At 42.7% G+C, this 19,292-nt stretch overlaps 1 protein-coding gene across 1 annotated transcript; it reads left to right on the top strand.

The window, feature by feature from the left end:
* The first annotated feature begins 16,981 nt into the window (after window positions 1-16,981).
* LOC126568041 (uncharacterized) lies at window positions 16,982-18,765 on the top strand. The gene has a single exon (XM_050224443.1). The coding sequence runs from the start codon at window positions 17,008-17,010 to the stop codon at window positions 18,763-18,765; it is 1,758 nt and encodes a 585-aa protein (XP_050080400.1). The 5' UTR covers window positions 16,982-17,007.
* Window positions 18,766-19,292: the final 527 nt, after the last annotated feature.

The following is a 19,292-nucleotide window of genomic DNA, read 5'->3' as shown; positions in this document are numbered from 1 at the left end:
ACAAAACGGCACACGAGGACCTGGCGACAGAATTCTTCCGCCGACGGAAGAAAGTTTCACCTTGGCTACACAACGGCACACTGCGCCCACAGTGGAGTCGCTTTTTTTTTCCTTGTGTCTCGTGTGCTCCGCGAGCCCTTTCTTCCGTTCCACAATGGACTTCTGGGCTGGTTTTGTGTGGTCTTGGTTTCGTTGTTAAGGGGGCCCCGAGCTGCTTCCCTTCTTCAAAACAGGGCAAAAACCACCCACGACATACGACTGTGAAAAGCAAGAATGGTGGTTTTTGCGGAAGGTTATGTTTTTGCGCAATAATAAAAATGAAGTAAGCGACTAGCCAACTAAATGGAATCGATTGTGAAACGGTTTCGAAGCTAATCATGCAATTTTTTTGCTGGTGGGTCCACGGGAGAATTGTTACATGACGGAATATTTAGTCTTTTTTTATAGAACGAGGGGAAAAAGAATCGCAAGGTCAAAAGGTAGCGCGTTTTGCCTTACTTATACTAAACAAGATTGCATCAGGCCGCTTTTCAAGTCCATGAGGGTAGTTTTGATTAATGTTCGCTATAAATAAATATTAGAGCAGACGTAACAGACTTTACGAATCACGGTCACATGATTCCTGTGTGTTTGCCGGGTCGTGTTTGCCTGTGCCTGTGCCAGCAGTCAGTCACGTCATCGATAGGGAGACATGCAAAAATATAATAATCTAAATTGACGTATTTTTAAGAGGCATTACAATGTGGCAATGCAAAGAGGTTGTGTAGAAGCATTTCATAACGATTTGTTCCAATGCATTGCGATCAGCGATGCAATTTAATCAAGTAATAATGATGCCCTCCAAGGTTATGTTCTAGGATTCAGAATCGATTAGATTTAGTTAGAAATATGAAACCTGAATGATAAGATTTCCGTCTACTTTTTGGCCATCGAATAGTGTACGAGACTGATTCATTGCCATGTAGTTGGATAATCAATCGTCACTACGAGGGAGGATTCCCCGAATTCGGGTTAGTTACACAAAAGTGTTGGTGGAATGTCTTGGTCTGTCGTCTGCTTGCAGACACGAGAATGGATCCGAAGCCTCTAGAAGGCTAACACAGGCTCTCCATTCTCGACTCTTACTCAATACGTCCACGACGTACAGGCTGGTAAACTTGTCTCTCGAATATCTGTAAGTAAGTAAGTAAGTAAGTGTTACACAAAAAGATGCGCGGCTCCAAGACGCATCTAACGATAAATCGAACGGCACAATCGGACCAGGAATGAGCGAGTTATCGTCGATTATCCACGGGAATGCTTTGGTTTTTTCTCAATGACTGGGCGGGGTTTGGAGGGATCTCGACGGGGCGTTCTACAAAAAGGCGGGCAGATCAAAGACGCATGCAGCGGTATGCCGCATGCCAAGATCGGATCAGGAATGGCCTAGTTATCGCCGATTTTCTACGGGAATGCTTTAGTTTTTCCGCAATAACTGGGCGAAAGGGTAGAAAAATCGGGTTGAGTCGGGGTATTTTACAAAAAGGTGCGCGGCCCAAAGACGTATCCAGCGGTAGGTCATTCATCCCGATCGGACCAGGAATGGCCGAGTTATCGCCGATTTTCCACGGGAATGTTTTGGTTTTTCCTTAATAACTGTGTAAGGGGGTGGAGGGATCGGGTCGAGGTGTTCTACAAAAAGGTACGCGGCCCAAAGACGTATTCAGCGGTAGAACATTAATCTCGATCGGACCAAGAATGACCGAGTTTTCGCCGATTTTCCACGGGAATGTTTAGGTTTTCCGTAATAACTAGGTGATGAGATGGAGGAATCGGGTTGAGATGTTCCATAAAAAGATGCTTGGCTCAAAGACGCATCCAACAATGCGCCGATCATCCCGATCGGACCAGGAATGGCCGAGTTATCGCCGATTTTCCATGGGTACAACGGTTGTTGGGGTGGGGGGGGGGGGGGATGGTGGAGGAATCGAACTTTGCGCGGTCCAAGGACGATATCGCCGAGTTCGAACCAATTTCCTACCAGAAGGGACTGGTAGTAGCAGGAGAGCATGAATTCGAGGAAGTAGCTCGGGTCGGCCGAAAATTTCCAAATCCAATCTTAAAATCCAAAATCAGTTTTAAAATCCCGAGGCAAAATATTTTGTTGAATTTCAGACTTAAAGTTTCCAACCCAAATTTAAAACTGACTTTGGCTTTTAAAATTGATTTTGGAAATTTTTGGCCGACCCGAGCTACCTCCACGAAATCATGTTCTCCTTTTACTCCTGGTCGGATTTTTGTGGCAAAAATCCGGAAATATTTATGCGGCAAAATTCGACCAGGAGTAACAGGAGAGCATGAATCCGAGGAGGTAGCAAATGGAAGTTTTAAAAGTGGCCAGAAAATATTTTTCTTTCCGAGATGACAAATATTTTTCCGGCACATTTTATGGGCGCCTTTCAATTTTAAGAGTTTTATCCTCATTTTTGTTTCTTTCTTAAAATATCTTTCAAAAAGACCTTCAGAACGAGTTTTTTAATATAACAAGGAACCAAGGAGAATTTTCCAAAAACTACCGGAAAATTCCATCAGCAGCATTCCCGTGGAAAATCGGCGATAACTCCCTCAATCCTCGTCCGATCCGAATGCTCAACATACCGTTGGAAGCGTCTTTGCACCACGCAACTTTTTGTAGAACACCTCAACCCGATCCAACCACCCCCTCACCCAGTTATTTAGGAAAAACCAAAACATTCCCATGGAAAATCGACGATAACTCGGCCATTCCTTTTTCGATCTTGGCAAGCGGCATACCGTTGGATGTGTCTTTGCACCGCGCAACTTTTTGTAGAACACCACAACCCGATCGAACCACCCCCTCACCCAGTTATTGAGGAAAAACCAAAACATTCCCGTGGAAAATCGACGATAACTCGGCCATTCCTGGTCCAATCGAGATGATTGACCTACCGCTGAATGCGTCTTTGGGTTGCGCACCTTTTTGTAGAATACCCCGACCCGATCCTTCAACCCCCTCACCCAGTTATTAAGGAAAAACTGAAACATTCCCGTGGAAAATCGGCGATAACTCGGCCATTCCTGGTCCAATCGAGATGAATGACTTACCGCTGAATGCGTCTTTAGGTCGCACATTTTTTTGTAGAACACTCTGACCCGATCACTCCACCCCCTCGCACAGTTATTACGGAAAAACGAAAACATTCCCGTGGAAAATCGGCGACAACTCGTCCATTCCTGATCCGATCGGGATGAATGACCTACTGCTGAAAGTGTCTTTAGACCGCGCACCTTTTTGTAGAACACCTCAACCCAATCCCTGCTCCCCTCGCCCAGTTATTACTGAAAAACTAAAACATTCCCGTGGAAAATCGGCGATAACTCGGCCATTCCTGGTCCGATCTTGGCATGCGGCATACCGTTGGATGGGTCTTTGGACCGCCCACTTGGCAATACGACAGTGCACCGTCATGATTAATTATAAATAAATACAATAAATAGGATCAGAGAAATAACTGTTTTCATTTGTGATTGGTTCCGCGACCATGATGTGGTCAATTGGTTTCTGAAGAATTGACAAAATTAAATCACGATTCATAAACATTGATCGATTGCATAAGTTTGATTGAAAACACTGTTTATAGAAGATATTGAAAATATAATAAAAAAAGTAATAAGGATGGGCCTTCATCATCGTCACCATCATCATGACTGGTGCCGTGAGCAGGATTTAATCTGTTTTATCAAAATGATTAGCATATCGCTCTATACACATTGGGGACAAAACACGTTGAAAAAGCTTCTAGTGAAATGCGTCAAATCAGATTTTCCCACCAGCTGGTCCTGTAGGCATGAAACCATATTTGCATCATCAGCCGATTAATGAAACCCGCCACGAAACGTACATAGCAGAACGCGTATCATAATAAAGTGACGCTGGTTAGCGGAGACCAAACAAAGTAATTAAAAGTATTGCCCCCACGAGGCACCGGCTTTGACGGTTGGCCCCGCCGCCAAAACCGTATGAACCAACGGAATATGGAAAGGGGCAATTTTATGCTTTTTTGTTAATTTAACTCCCACCGGTTCTCCGGGAGTCCGGATGGGGGATGTGTCGGGTCGATTACTCTTTCTCTCGCACTGCTGCTCTTGGCCTTCAAAAGCAGCTGCATCCACCGGCAAAAAACACACACGCTCGGTGTGCGCTTCGTGGTTTATTTTCTTTTTTTACTCCCCGCCCGGTGTCAGTCCGGTGGTTGATGAATGGCGAACGGATATGCAAATTGAGAGTGTCATGCGTTAAAGTGAGATTTTACCGTGCGGAACACAAACTTGCATCACTCGGTGTGTGTGTGTGTTGTTGAGAGGCAACCGAGATGCGTTTGTTATGCAACCGCGCGGCTACAAACGGTTATGTCCAGGGTGGAGATCGTATCTGTACGCTTTCGATTTATTCTCGATGTTGAAATGGGTCGTAAATGCGTCATCTTGTTGCTTGGTTGGGATGGAAACGGTTTGCAATAACAGCCCTTCAAAAAAAAAAAAAAAACACGCAACAACATGGTGACGATTTTAAAGACTGTTTTGCATAAAATTGTTCCAGCCTTTGCAAACATCGTGATGTGAAAGTGTGAAGGTGTACACACACCAGTAATCGATTGGGTGATTCGTTTATTGGGTAATTATTACAGCCGGCCTTAAAATATAATGCGTCCCGTTTCGAACAAGCCAATGTGGCCGTAAGCTGCCGCCAAGACGTACACGATGACGATTTGTCGGTGGTAATTACTGGGGGCCGAACACATAAATTAATGCCATTTGTGTGGTGTTGTTTTCGGTTCTGGTAGTTTTGATTCGATACCGCCCCAAACCATTGGAGGGAAAGTGCGAACAAATCGTGTGAAAAACACGAACCCAATACTAATGAAGGAAGGAAGGAATGGTGAAGCAAAAAAAAAAGGTTTTTTTTTATATCAACTTTGAAAGAAAAATAATGCTGAACAAGCTGCTGATCGTGGCAGTGATTAATATTCTCCGCACCTAAAATACGTAAGGGGGGAGGAGGAATTGTTAATCCACAAACCGTGTTATGCGGGACCACAGTTTCGACATCAATCAGAATTTATGCTCTATAAAAGAGTTTGCTGCTTGCATAACGATCACGGTGACAGTGATCGTACTACTATGGAGCGTTGCAACATATGACGGAGGTGTTGTCGAGTCCATTGTATGCACATGAGAGCAGCGAGATTTAAATTGGAGCCATAGGTATGCATGACGATCGATGATTTACATTAAATTGATCTTTAATAGCTAAAACAATTGGGCTAAAATGGGTTTTAGCTCCAACATCCTTTAGCATACTCGAAAATGGGTATCCCATAAACACATTTATCCGATATTATAGTGACGATGACGATCGTCTAACAATCGCATCGCAAATCAAGTAAAACGGCATCGCTTAGAGAAGGCAAACTTACTTCAAACTTTGGTTGAACTTTGGATGGCTAAAATAGTATCTATCTAAAAGTCCGTATTTTCTTTAAAAAGCTATCACTATTATAGAATGTCCAACCGACTGAGGAATTCAATGTTAATCGTACATAAAACTCATAATATGTCTTGACAACTGCACCTAGTTTTGATTATGGTGTTGAAGATGATAACACAGGTCCCTAAATTTCAGATTAATGAAGGGAAAGCAATTAACGGAAAAGTAGCTGCTGCGCATTGAGTTCAAATTCTTTTTATTTCTGTGTTATTCCTGAGAATAACAATGGCAATGGCAATACGAAGTTTTGGCTAAAAACATCACAAATGAACGTATAAAACTAGCTTCAGGTGCAGAAGCTCTCACCTGACCGTCAAAATCGTGTTGCCGTTTGGCAACCGTAATGCAAGCGTTAGTGTAAAAACTTTCGTCAAATTTCAAAGCTCTTTGTGCTGTCTAACTCTCGATTTAGAGAGCTTTCGTCTAACATTAGAGCATAATAATTTGAACTTGTACCTCTGTTATTTGTAGTGCTATTGACGTTAAAAATGCATGCAACTGTTTTAAATTGTTTGAAAAATCCAACACGGGAGCGTTCCAGTGGTAGCGACAACAGCGGAGCCGGTCTTCAAACAGCGGAACCCGGTCAGAAATCTCATCCAGATCATTCCCTATGTTAATAGTGAGGAGGCAAGTATAAGAAAGCAAACGATAGCCGGCGTGACCTAGCGGGTCCTTAACCCAAGAAGAAAAACATCCAATGACGCCAGACATTTTTTGTTCCATAATCTTAAAATAATTTTTGGAAGTAATTAAGGTACACTCTGTACGGTTTAAATCTGAAAAAAGGTTGTATCCTTTCAAACGTAAGATTAATGTTTTGGCTGTGAGCAATTCAAATAATGTGCCACAATTCAGCCACAAAGCTTGAAGAGTTAAACAAAACAAAAAATGGAGGAAAGTAAAGCTCAAACAGTTCGTCATTACAGCGACATCTTCGATGGTATTTTACTCCTGACCCTCAAGTACCATTAATCTCGAACGTGGTTAAGTGGTTTTCGTCAACTTTGGACAGGTGTCTCGTTGTGTGTTTGAGGTACATTTTATTTTCTTTATTTTTGACACTTAGATGTCTGGAGGCTTCTGCGGCTTTCTAGACTACATTATTATGCCGCTGCATGAAAATTTGAAATTATCATTTTAGAGGTCCTGTCGTATAATGTCTTGCCAAGTTTGATGTTTAACTACCTTGAATAAAGTACCTACACAACTTAACTTATATTTGCTTGTCATTTCTGTGTAATCAAAGAGTTTATTTGTGCTACTTCTTCATAGGGATTGAAGGGAGCCTGTTCAAGTCTTGGTGTAAAGATCCGTATCGAGTTAAATAAAAATATCGATCAATAAACAAATCGATAAAATATGTCAACATGTTCATTACCACATCACACTCATAGTTGATTGACTTCATACTCCGATCGGACCGTATAATATGTTTACTAAACATACTTCAGTTCCATGCCATTGCACGAACGACCAGCCATCTCACAGAAAACTATGAATCTGTCACCATATGTCAGTCACAATGGGCCAAACTATTTGCCATTCACCAGCACGTTAACTGGTCCGAGTTGATAATGTTTCTTGCCTGTACTACAGTGTACGTGATTGTTTTGCATTTTCAAACCCACATCCCACATATGCACAAAGAATTACAAAAAGACTACAAAAGCATATAAAGACGGTGAGTAATACGCCGTGAAGTTTTCGCAAACTGCCAGTTTGTATCACATAAATCACCGTCAGCCCGCAGCACCGACACGGGAAAAACGCAAGACGTGCCGAAAGTCCCTTTCTTCGCAAACAGACGGTCAAAACGCTAATGAATAATAAGCGACAAAAAGCCCTCTATTTTCGGGGTGCAAAAAAAAAACCATTTTTTGAAGATGCAAATTCAAATTTTGCGGTTTTGTGGATGAAGGATGAGCGCAAAATGAACCCTAAATTGAAGAAGTACTCCTTGCTTAGAGTTTCTCCTTTACAACAAGGCGCATAAATTTACCACCTTTTGTGTGGCAACCAAACAAGTAAGTTGGCGCGTATGATTACCTTCACTCGTTTCAAGGGCGGTCAAAACATGAAACAAGACTAACTTTCCCTCCCGAAATCGTAACGATCGTTTAGCCAAACGTCTAATTATTGAGCAGGGGCAGGCTTTTGTTTTTCAATTACGGGGCATTCAATTTTTTTATTGGTTCGTTTCGTGTGCCATGTTTCAACGCACGATGAATACGAAAGTACCTACCATCATCTGTCATCCGGAAGGATGACGTGAAACATGTATAATTTGATGCAAATCGGGCAAATATTATTCCGAACAGAAATCACTACACAACTCCAGCATTTTTCAAAATATTACCAAATTTACATAGTAAGGAAAAGAAGCGTGAAAAGCTATATTGGACATGTGTGTAGTGTGTCGCTTCTCATGAAGAAACAAAAGCAGAACACTCGTACTACCCACGGCAACATACTTTTGTGCTGAAAAGTCCTTGAGAAGAGGTCCCAATTTTCGTGCCATACGAGTTGCTGCGCCACACAACCCTTGTCTTTTAAAGATGAAGTGTTAAAACACTTTTGTTTGTCCGATTTGTACCGCCAAAAGATCCACTCAACCGATCGTGAATCTTAATGCTTTCCGGTGTATTTTGTTTTTCGCACTTATCTGCAAGCAAGATGGCATTTTTCACAACATTTTAATCACCACAAAACAAGCAACTAGAGCTTGTTGGCTGAGGCTGGGAAGAAAAAAAAAACAAGCGCAAGATTAAATCAAATTTAAATAGGCCCAAGGCCCGATGGCTGACTTTTGCTCCAGCAGAGCGTAAAGCGTCTAGGGGTTGAGATTTCGCCACACTTGGCGGTCGTCGTTTTACCTGCCTTCCGCGAGCACCGGGTGGAGGTGGAAGAGTTTGGGTTTGGAAACGGTTGATGTGCAATACTGGAACGGAATATTCGCAAAAACAAACCGTCGACCGGAACCGTGCGGAAGCAGTAATCGAGCCACGGGAATCGGCATCAGGTGACGAAAAGTGGACCCCATACGCGTAGAACAAAACGCCTGTACGGAAGTAGGGATAGATCCGTGAAGGAGCGGTTTTTTGTTTTTGTTATAAAAACCGACAGGCACTGGTAGAAATGCATAATAATAAGCCACACGAAAACTAAAACCTCCATTTCAACTCCCGCAACAATCGCAACGGAAGGATGCACTTGAGTCGGTTTTTTTACTGCATGCCACTTGTGGAGTGGAAGGGGGGGATCTTGTACTTTGGAATAAAGCTTACAGAGTAAATGCATTCGTTCCACACAGCGTGTCTCAGCCAAGCCGGTGGCGAATGCATTTAATTGCGAGCGAACGAACTGCGGCTTTGCCCGGGACAATGGGCAGGGATGATTTATTACGCTTTTTTAGCAGGTTTTAATGGGATATTTTATTGATGAAAATTTATGGACGTGGAAATCTCTCTAAATGAAACAGATAATCGGTTGGAGAAATGTGCTGCAGCATTGCTTTTATTGTAACACGCTGTAAAAATGCAAGAATTGGAAATACTGAATTTAAAAAAAAAGGTAATGCACTGAAAAGCAAGTTACTTTTAAAATTGCGAGTTTTGTTCTGCAGGTTGCATACTTGCAGGCTTCTTATAAAATAATTCCATAATAAAGAAAGCTTTAATACCCAATAAAAAAAGGTTAATTTTAGAATCATTGTTTAGCCTTTAGTAAAGAATTATTACAGATCGAATATACACATACATCATAAGTCGTTACATCATCAGCAGATGATTAAATGATTAGCAATTTGTTCGATTCCCCTCGGCTGGTTTTACTCTGTGTTAAGCTCAGTGGTGGAATTAGCTTTTCTAGGGCCCTAAGCAGAGTGGAAATTGGGGCTCTCTATCACATTGAATCTAAGGTTTGGTAAGTGTTCGTTTTTTGCTACCTGTGTGAAGCCATGTAATTGAATTTTTCACTAACTTTCCCTACACTTGCTAGTTTAATGATCGTTGAACATTGATCTAAATGATACAAAAACTGAAGAGAAATTGCGACGGAGTGATCAGCTTAATTTGCTCCACAAAAAGATGCGCAGCCCAAAGCCGCATCCATCGCCCCAATCGCCTGCACGCCCCAATCGGACCAAAACTAAGCGAGTTATAGCCGTTTTCCACGGTCTAATGTAGTCCCAGAAACCCACGGAAAATTTCCGAGAAGAAGTTTGCTGAGATTTACCCAGCTAAGACGAAAGAGGTCCCCCTGGCTGGCGAGGCCCCTGGCAACGGCAGCTCCGCCCATAGGTTAAGCTTGACCGTTGGTAAACGCGACAGCGATTCGATGGTTGGTCGAAACGGACAGGTCATTAAGTTCTAGCGGAAGGTGAATCCTGTTCAGAATATATCTAAATTTTGACTGAAGCAGATACGTAGAATATCCTTTGTTGAAGTTCAAAGTCGAATTGATTCCTTGGGTATTCTGAATTATTTAATGCTTTACCGAAAATGGGGTCTATATTGACTTTTATGGACAATGTGACTGAAATGCAACAAACTCTCCATGAAATCAGACAAGCTATACTATTTTTGCCAATTATGTACATCGATCACTACGAATACTACTTAAACCTTTTTTTTTTTCGTTCTCCTTCTTCGATCGACGCTTTAGCTACTAGTGAGGGTCTAAATGATGTTAAGGTTGAATTAGAAATGCAAAAAATCCGGAATTGATTAGATCCAGAATCAACTTACTCTCCCGGATTCAATCCGGTAAGTAAGTTATACTCTGGAAACGGAATGGGCTTTTGTGGGGTCCTGATGAAAGGTTATAGTGATGCACATAGCGTCGGCGGCATTCGTCTGGGGTCAAGACATTTTTTTTCATTTGAGGGACTTCCGTCAATTCCATGTAGAAAAATGTGAACCCATAATTGTAAATATAAAGTACTTCTAAGCCAATTTTAACCACTCACAAAATCACATACGAAATTTTGTCAGAAATTAAATCGTTTGTGTGCGTATTTAATTTATTTTATTTATTTTAGTTCTCAGTTGATGTGCCGATGTATAGAGTGAAAATTGGCATAGCATCTCACTCCTCTCTCTTTTAATATAGACAAGGCGCTACAAAGCTACAATACTGTACATGTCGGTACATCCACATTGGTAATTACACCAGAGAAAACTGCATTGGACACGGAAACGGTTCCGGATTCTGAATCAGAATCTGATATGGAATTGGAATCGGAATCAGTTTTGAAGTTATTTCGGTTCCGAAATTGGTTCTAAAATTGGCTTCGAGATCAGTTTGAACTGCCGGTACCAGGTAGTTCTGATTCCGAGTGCCCATCCCTAGTAGTTACTAACAGATGATCAAAACCACAGCTAACACATGAAGGAAAACAAGCTTTTCGGTGTTAAAAAAAGCTTGTTCAAACTTCTCTTCCTTCCGAATTCGAACGACACTCAAATCGAAGCTTTCCGAGCGTCGATCAAACCAAACCCAAAAACGCTTTAAAAAAAGTGCAATTTACAGCACAATGGTGAATTTAACGGTTTGCAGAAAAGATAAATGCACGTTGGACTTACTCAAAATTTATAAATTCTTCAATTTCATACCCAACAATCATACCGAACACGATTAATCTTCTTATTAAGGGTGCAAAATGTCATTTTTTACACCAAAAAAAAACACAACTTAAATTCAAATGCACCGATGGCGGCATTTTGGCGTAACCTTTCCAGAGCACACGGAATGCACAGCATATATCATAAATCATCAAACCTTGCAATCTGGCCCACGAATAATGTGAAAGTAAAAAATAAAAATCCAACCATCATCCAGCGCGTCCCAATTTTTATTGCAATTGCAACGAGAAGGATCTGCATCCCGGGCGGTTGAGCGGTAAAGAATGTGTGTTGTCTTACGCTTCTTTTATCTCGAATGCACATTCTCGTCGTCACAATATACATTGGAATGTATTTTTTTTTGTTGCTTCGTCGTTTTCCTCACCGTATAAAGCAACGGTTGGGATGTTTGTCCGGTGCAGAGCAAAGAAAAATTCTGTTTGCATGAGACGAGAGCGTTTGTTTGCACCTTTCTCTCCCTCGGAGGGAGTATCCGAGTCCGCCATAAAGATAGATAGCAGCAGCAACCATGTGGAGTGTGGCAATGTTTCTACTTCGTTGCATTCTTTTGAAGCACTTGTAATAGTACACCAGACAGGGACACGGGCACCCGGGGTTCGGTTCGGTTTACTTAATAAAGTTTACGTTGACAAACAAGACTAGCGCGAGATAAGTTCTTCTCGGATTGCTAACGAGCTGTCGCCTCTTCCGTTTTGCATCGGTACGGAGCGTGTGGGGTAATGTTTTCAAATTACACAACAAACAACGAACGATAAGGCGTTCAACGGAGAGATTATGCTTTAAGAGGTTAAGGAACAGTTTCAAAATTTGCTTTACGAAATAAAAAAGATAAACTATTCGTGTCCTTCTTTCGTTTCACAATTTATTCGCTTGCAGTTGACTTCACGTCACTTCAACTTTATGCAGAAGAATGCAACTAACTGGCTGCTTGAAGTATTAAATACCACTTACAGCAACATATCCGCCCTTCAATTGAGAAATTTGCCCCAAAGGAGGGCAAAAAAAAACGGGCCTCAGTAAACACAACTCTTCCAACCACATTGTTGTCGTTTTTTGATCGTTTTTGTGACCATTTCTTTCGAAGTTGTAAAGCGATACAACCTTCCTCCGGGCTTGCAGACAGGCGAAAGAATCAATGAATCACTCCCGCCACAAGTGACACAAAATAAGTACGCTTCCATCAAACTGTCGTTTCGAGCGGCGGAGTTTCGAAAAAAAAAACGATAAACTCAAAAATCCTTCCCACTGAAAGCTCATTTTTCAGTCGTCTGTCTGGCACAGCGAGAATCAGCGGAACATACGATAGGCAGCAAAAAATAGAAGCGCGCTGAAGCAAAAAAGGGAAAGGGCTTTAAGGATTTATATTCAACCAATGCAACGACCAGCGCGCGACCATGGATCGGGAAGGAGTCTGATAACGTAAAAAGTGGACGATAAATATCTAGAGACTAGAGCTGTGTGGTGTGGGAAATTTATCCATAAACGACAGCAGAAGTGAGACATTACTTCCGAGAAGAATGTAAATTACAAGCGAAAATATGGCATAAGACAACCGGGACTTGGTTCCACGAGAGGGAAAAGTGTTTTTACTTCTCTGTGATCAAAGAGCATCTTGCATTGCTGTATCTCAAGAAGATGATTGATATAGATTTTATTATCTTCTTTGACACATTCATTTTCAAGAAAATAACATTGGTTTGTGAAAGTTGGAAAGCTTTTTTATTCCATTTCAAAATGAAAATTAGAATATTTGAAATTGTTGTAGCGAGATACAATTTCTTTGTTCCGAATATTGTTTTTTTTTTACGGAAGAATGCGCCCGTGAGATGAGAGGGAATCCGCTGACCGTGAGATAGCCACAGTGAACATGCTGTATGAAGATGAAAGGTCAAAATTTATTGTTGAATTTATTAACCAAAATATTCAAAATGTGCTTATAGTTTCCATTATATTTAAAAGATAATAAATAAGTATTAAAATCAACATAAAACATCAACATGAACGATGAATCTTAACTGATAATATTTATTAAAGTATTAAAAAACAGCTCTTAAGTCATCATTGACTGAGCAAAATTGCAAACTTTTAAGTGAGTAAAGAAAATCTTATCATAAGAATAGATATAATTATTTCGAACGAGAACACATTCAATTATGTTATTTCACACATTCCAATGGGTAATTTCTAAAGGGGCGTGCCGTTAGTGTAGGCGACAGCGGCGTCGGTCTTCACACGGCAGGACCGTGGTTCAAATCTCATCCGGACTGTCCCCCCATAGAGAAGACTGCCTATTCGACCACGTGGTATCGGGAAGTATGATAAGCCATTAGATGGCCGGCGTGACCAAGGAGGTCGTTAAGCCAAGATGAAAAACAGGCAATTTAAAACATTTTAAAGATGTTGAGTCTTTTTGATAATAAAAATATTCTAATTATTATTAAATTAATTTGCTAAATAATAATGATTCATTCGCCAATTTTGATCACACACGACCATGTCGATAGTTCACTGTGGCTGTCTCATCGTGAGAGACTTCTCATGCTTCTCAGGTTCTCACATTATTCCGTTTTGCCCCGTGAAATAAAATAAAACCCTTGATGTTGTGTTTGGTTGAAAAACTTCATCCTCTTATTTCGTCCAATGGAAAGAAATGCTCAAAAAGTGCTTAATCCAACCTACGGCAACAATTTTCGTTTTCAATTCCATTAGTTAAAAAGTTTACTTTACAAAGTCACCGTGATGAATAGGGTCGGTAAAAGGTCCCTTTCACTGTTTTTTTTTCAAGTTGTTCGTTCTAGCTTTCATCGTTCAACCTACCCCCAAAAAATGGGAAAAGAACCTAACGCATTGAAAAGGGTTTCAGCAGACAGTTTAACGTGTTATAAAGAACACGACCAAGAAGACGCATGATATTCGCAACTTCTTCACTTGGAAGTTGCTTCTTCTGAAGGTGTTGAAGGTGTCAAATATTTGATCACTTCAGGAAGAACACGTACACTCCCGTAGGATGATTATCGGCACAAAAAATAAGTCTGCTGAAATTGAATTCACTCGCACGAGGTCGCACGACTGATCCGAACGGATATTGCACGTGGCGCGTAGGATTTGATGATAGCATCCAAGTGAAAGCGAAAGTTCATTAAGAAATGGAGCTCACATCTCGCTTCAAGGGCGATAGAATGGCGACAAGGATCTACTGCAGAATAAAGAATGTTATCTAGCAAAGAATTTGGATACCGTTCAAGTCGAAACATGCCGGCTTTTAAGCAATTCGACATGTCGTTAACATGGCTAGATTCGAACCAACCGGCTGACATCATCTCAAGGCATCAATGCCACTCGTTAGGCGAAACTTTTGCTAAAGCAACCAGATTCCTTCGGCGTACGTACGTCGGAGCTGGTGCTGTTATCCGTGGCGCCATCAATCTCGTATGCAGCGAAGAGCTTACGTCATTGATGCCATACGCGCAGTAAGCTGCAAGGTCGCTTTGTTATTACATTTGTCTCTGCCAAACGTCAGGCGTCCCTGACAAAGCTCCATACTCTATTGGCACCGCTCACCCAGTTGCAGCATCCAAACATCCTTGCTTAACAACAACACTGGATTTAAAAATTGCAAACAAGAACACACGAAGAACATACGAGGGTTGGTTGCTTCACTAAGGAGAAGTAGCATTTGCATATATAATTCATACCGGATTGGGGGAAACAGCTGAACGTGGCAGAGTCTGTTAGCCATAAACGTGTTCCAGATAAACAGGTCTGTAGATAAACTGAATGTTAGTTTACACCACAGCCTACAGAGCTCCCTCGTTGGGAATCACAAAACAGTGTCCACATTAATGCACACAAATTAAGGCATTTAGGACACAGGGCGTGTTTATGGCGATTATAAAGAAATTCTGCAATAAATTGCTCTGGTTGACCAAACTTGTCTTCTGAGAGTTGATAAGAGGGACTGGGATTTTCAGTTGATATCTCCACACCCTGCATACAAGAAGAGGCTATAAAATTTGGACTCAGAACATCGCCATAATGTGCTCTCCTCGTAATGTTAATCAAGATATACCGCCGGATATGTTAACGGGGCGCGCAAACCATTGGACAATTCTGGTAGATGATGGACAAACTTGAATCCACCGTTAAGCAAGACAGCCACTCCTACGCTTGCAATGTCCAAACCAACCAAAAAAAAAAAAAAAGCGGTAAGCATCAACGAATTTAAGTACCACCACAGGGGAGCATCGTACTCGCTATAATCCTCTCATTGCATTTGGGGTGGACTTTCGATTAAGATTCGTTGCACGCCCCACTTGTCCAGTAGTGCACAATCCAAATATAAGCCGTTGTTACCGGTTGCACGCACAAGGAGCCATAAAAAAATATCCGGGAGCGTACAACGCCAGTACGAATTCCCAACGACCTGTAACGGACATTGCGATTGAAGTGCCCGCATGTGTTCAGGACGTTTGTTTGCACTGGATTTTTGGGCGGTGTGTAGGATATGAAGTCAATCCAAAATTTCAATCCAATAACGTACGCAAAGCTGTCGTTCACGTGTCCACATTGCCCTCGGTACGTATTGGTCGTCGTGTGGTTTTTGCATGTCTGGACCAAAAACTCCAGCAGCTCCGAGCAGCAAAAACCCGATTCGACCTCGCGCAAAAAACGATGGTGTGCTCGACTTCACCTAAAAAAAAAAACCTGTCCGATTGCGGATGACAGTTTTGCATATTTCTGGTCCCATATTGTCTGCGGCATGCTGTTATGCCACCACCCGCCGCAAACACATTCTTCCATTCTTGAATGGGTAAAATATCGTCCGCATCTGATGTTCCTATCGGGGGGTTTGTTTCGATCTCCCTCTCACTTGGTTCTCTTGCTTCGTCTTTTCAACTTCCATTTACGACATTTTGAAAGCTGTCCTTACCATAGCTCATATGTCACAGACTCTGGAGCACTAGGTGATGGTTCGTTTTTTTTGTTACTCTTGTACGACAGATGTCCGGGCGATGGTCTTAATTAATAGGCACCATAGCTGAGCAACTCCAAATATCACTGCTCTGTAACTACGCACGTTGAACGCTATGATGATAGTGGTAGTGAAGGAATCTTTGCGAAACGTTGAAGGTTTGACATTCTCCGGTTGCCTCTATGACAACTCCATCACCATTCGTGATACTGTAAGGGAATCCGTTGCTTGGGTATTATGTGTTCTCCACGCACAAGATTGTTGACGATGCCCTTTAACCAAAAAAGGGGGTACGATTACTCGTTAAGCTACTGGTTAATTCCGGATCATGTGTCATAGTGATGTTGAGCGTTGCCACCAAGCGCAATCGCTAAAGCACACTGCAGGCAATAGAAAGGACAAGCGGAAGAACTCGCGCACACATTGCCGTGCATAATTTTTCGCTTGATGCCACCTGTGTGACCTAATGTTGGTTCGAAGGCATTGAAGAAAATGCCGCCGACTAAATGAGCTTTGCGGTTGCGACACGTTACACATGGCGTACAACAAAGAATCCTATTTGGTAGGTGGAGGGACATCTTTCAGTTGGCGGCATAATTTATGTCATATTGTGACGCTCATTAAACATTCAACAGTTTTTTTTTCTGCTCGGTTTGGTCAGTAACGCACAAGAAGAGGCTTGATTTTTTTTTTACTTTGTGAATGACCAGCGTGCAAATGAACGTAGCGCGAAATAGGAAAGCGTTGTAGTTTTCCTTTCTACCATGCAGAGGGGTTGTATACAGGCATGGTTAAACATCACTATTGTTCGAAGTACACAGTTTACAGTAGGCGTTGGTAGGATGGCATCATCCGCATCATCATCACCATCAGGTGTAGTTTCTACCGATTCGTACCCAGCAAATTTCCGTTCCTTTAGCACCGATCGATCTGATGACGGAACACCTTCAATCGAATCGGAACCACCGTCCGCAGATGGAGAGCTCCGATCAATTCCAGCCGAAGTTCCAAAGTTAAAGTGGGATAAGGAACAGTTTGACGTACGGCGACCGTATGAAAGAAAAAACTACGAACACCCTTACCGAGATCTTCCGGGGCATTTATCCAAGTTTGAAGGGCTTAACGTGAAGCCGCGAAAATGTACCGTCACAAACCCATTCACGAGACGTACGCCTATTGAGGAAGTGTTTCACAAGCGCAACGTGAAGAGTGTTTGCCCGGCGGAAGTACCGCGAGCACTTCAGGACTGTGTAGAAGATGTTATTGTGGCGGATAATTTGAGCTCGCAGGAAAGTGCGGTGGAGGAAGATCTGGCCGAGGTTGAGAAAGTTGCTGACAGGAGAATTGTATCGAGGGAATGCTGCAAGACATTTTTCCGTGCTCGGCGAGCTTTGCTTAGAAGTCAATTGTTTCAAGAGTACTTCAACCGTGACCCGGCGCCAGAAAAGGCAGATACTGTTGCAGATACGTCTGAAGATGAGAGTGAGGAAGGCCTGGATGACCTACCCGAGGGTGTGTTGGAGGAGAAAGACCACTTGGAACCCATAATACCTGCTCACCAAGTACGATCGAACTCAGTAGGATCGTATCAACCACCGACAATAGTGCACCGGGATGATAAAGTTCCTGTCGTTGAAGCGCAGGAACATTTTTTGCAACGAATGAAATCTAGATACCTGCAAAAGTTTGACCGTGTAAGACAGCAGCTTGAGGACGCTGAACGGGAGCGCCAGAAACCTCCACCACCATTCGACCCGGAACATTACGAAGCCGAATACCCGAAGCCTGACATCCGCGACGAAGCTAAAGCCCAATTTCGTGAGGCTCTTCGAAACCGGTTGGAAGAACTGAACCAACTTCAACATCGTACGGTTCGCAAGTATCCAACCTCCGTGAAACAGTTTGCCGCGTACAAGGCCGAAATTATGGATGACCGGCGAAAGCTTCGAGATGAGGCGTTGCTTGTGGAGGATTACTATCGCAATGCAAACACCCCGAAGGAACTTCCCGAGGCAAAGCTCGAGGTGAAGCGGTATCGATTGGCGGAATTCGGTGTACATTCCGACGACTCGGAGGATGAGGAAGACCGTGAAGCGAACGAACAAATCAAACAAAACCAACCTTTAGTCTACCACACCTGCATGACACGGGACGAATGGGGCCACTGGATAGCGCATAGTACTAAGATCGACAAGTTGAAGTTACCGAAAGTCAACGTGCCACGAATTCCGGTGCTGGTGCAGAAATGTGACGAGAGTCCGATTCGTGCCTACATCCAGGGACGTCTTTTCGATAGCAAGTCACAGACAGACAGAAAACAGCGTCCCGCTCAACCAGCGAAGATTATCCGCTCCATCCAAACAATGGCGGCACGGAAAGCTAAGGTTACGATGCGTGATCTTCTGTTTGACCCAGCGCCCCCATCAGAACCCATGGATTACGTACCGTACAATGCAAACCTTCGGCCATATTCGGACATTGCCGAGGAAAGGTTTCGTAGCACCAAAGGGCAACGGAAGGTTTGGCGGCAGCTTCGTAAAAGCCGGATGCATTGGATTGAACAGCTCGTCGATGAGATCTGTAGCCGGAAGCGGTGCTAGCAGGGCGGGAGAAAAGGGAAGAGTAGCGCGTTGTGGTAGCGTTGGCCAAATTTCTCTTCTCAAGTGCTTTTAATATCTTTTACGAAAACAATCGACTAAACTCTTGAGGGTAGCTGCTTGTCTCTTCAGGCTTGATGATCGGCACCATTTATGGCGAAGCGTTGGAAAAGACCGTGAAAAAAGGGAAGTCTTGCTGCAGAGGTGAGAGTGAACTACAGATTGATTCGGTTGCCGATCGACGTACGCCAAAGATTTTTGATGGATTCGTTGGCGTGCACAAAGAAACTGAACCCGGTTCGGCTGCGGCTGCTGCTGCCCGATGTTCCGAAAGCGTCATAAATCTCGGGGCGAAAGAGAAATGAGCGGCTACAGATAAAAATCCCATGTTCAACAAATTGATATGCTAATGATGTGTTCCCCCACCAGGCTCTGAAGGGTTTTTTCTCAATCGAAACCATACATATAAACGTCACGATGGGCAGATATGTACGGAGCATGATTTGTGGTCCATATTTTTTCCCCCAGTT

The sequence above is a fragment of the Anopheles maculipalpis genome, chromosome 2RL, assembly GCF_943734695.1.
Source record: "Anopheles maculipalpis chromosome 2RL, idAnoMacuDA_375_x, whole genome shotgun sequence".
Classification (NCBI taxonomy): Eukaryota; Metazoa; Arthropoda; class Insecta; order Diptera; family Culicidae; genus Anopheles; species Anopheles maculipalpis.
The sequence above is the reverse complement of the archived record's forward strand: the minus strand, read 5'-3'. Positions and strand labels throughout refer to the sequence as shown.

What these genes read in the sequence shown, in the direction of transcription:
- LOC126568041 (XM_050224443.1), top strand. Translation starts at nt 17,008, where the DNA reads ATGGCATCATCCGCATCATCATCACCATCAGGTGTAGTTTCTACCGAT.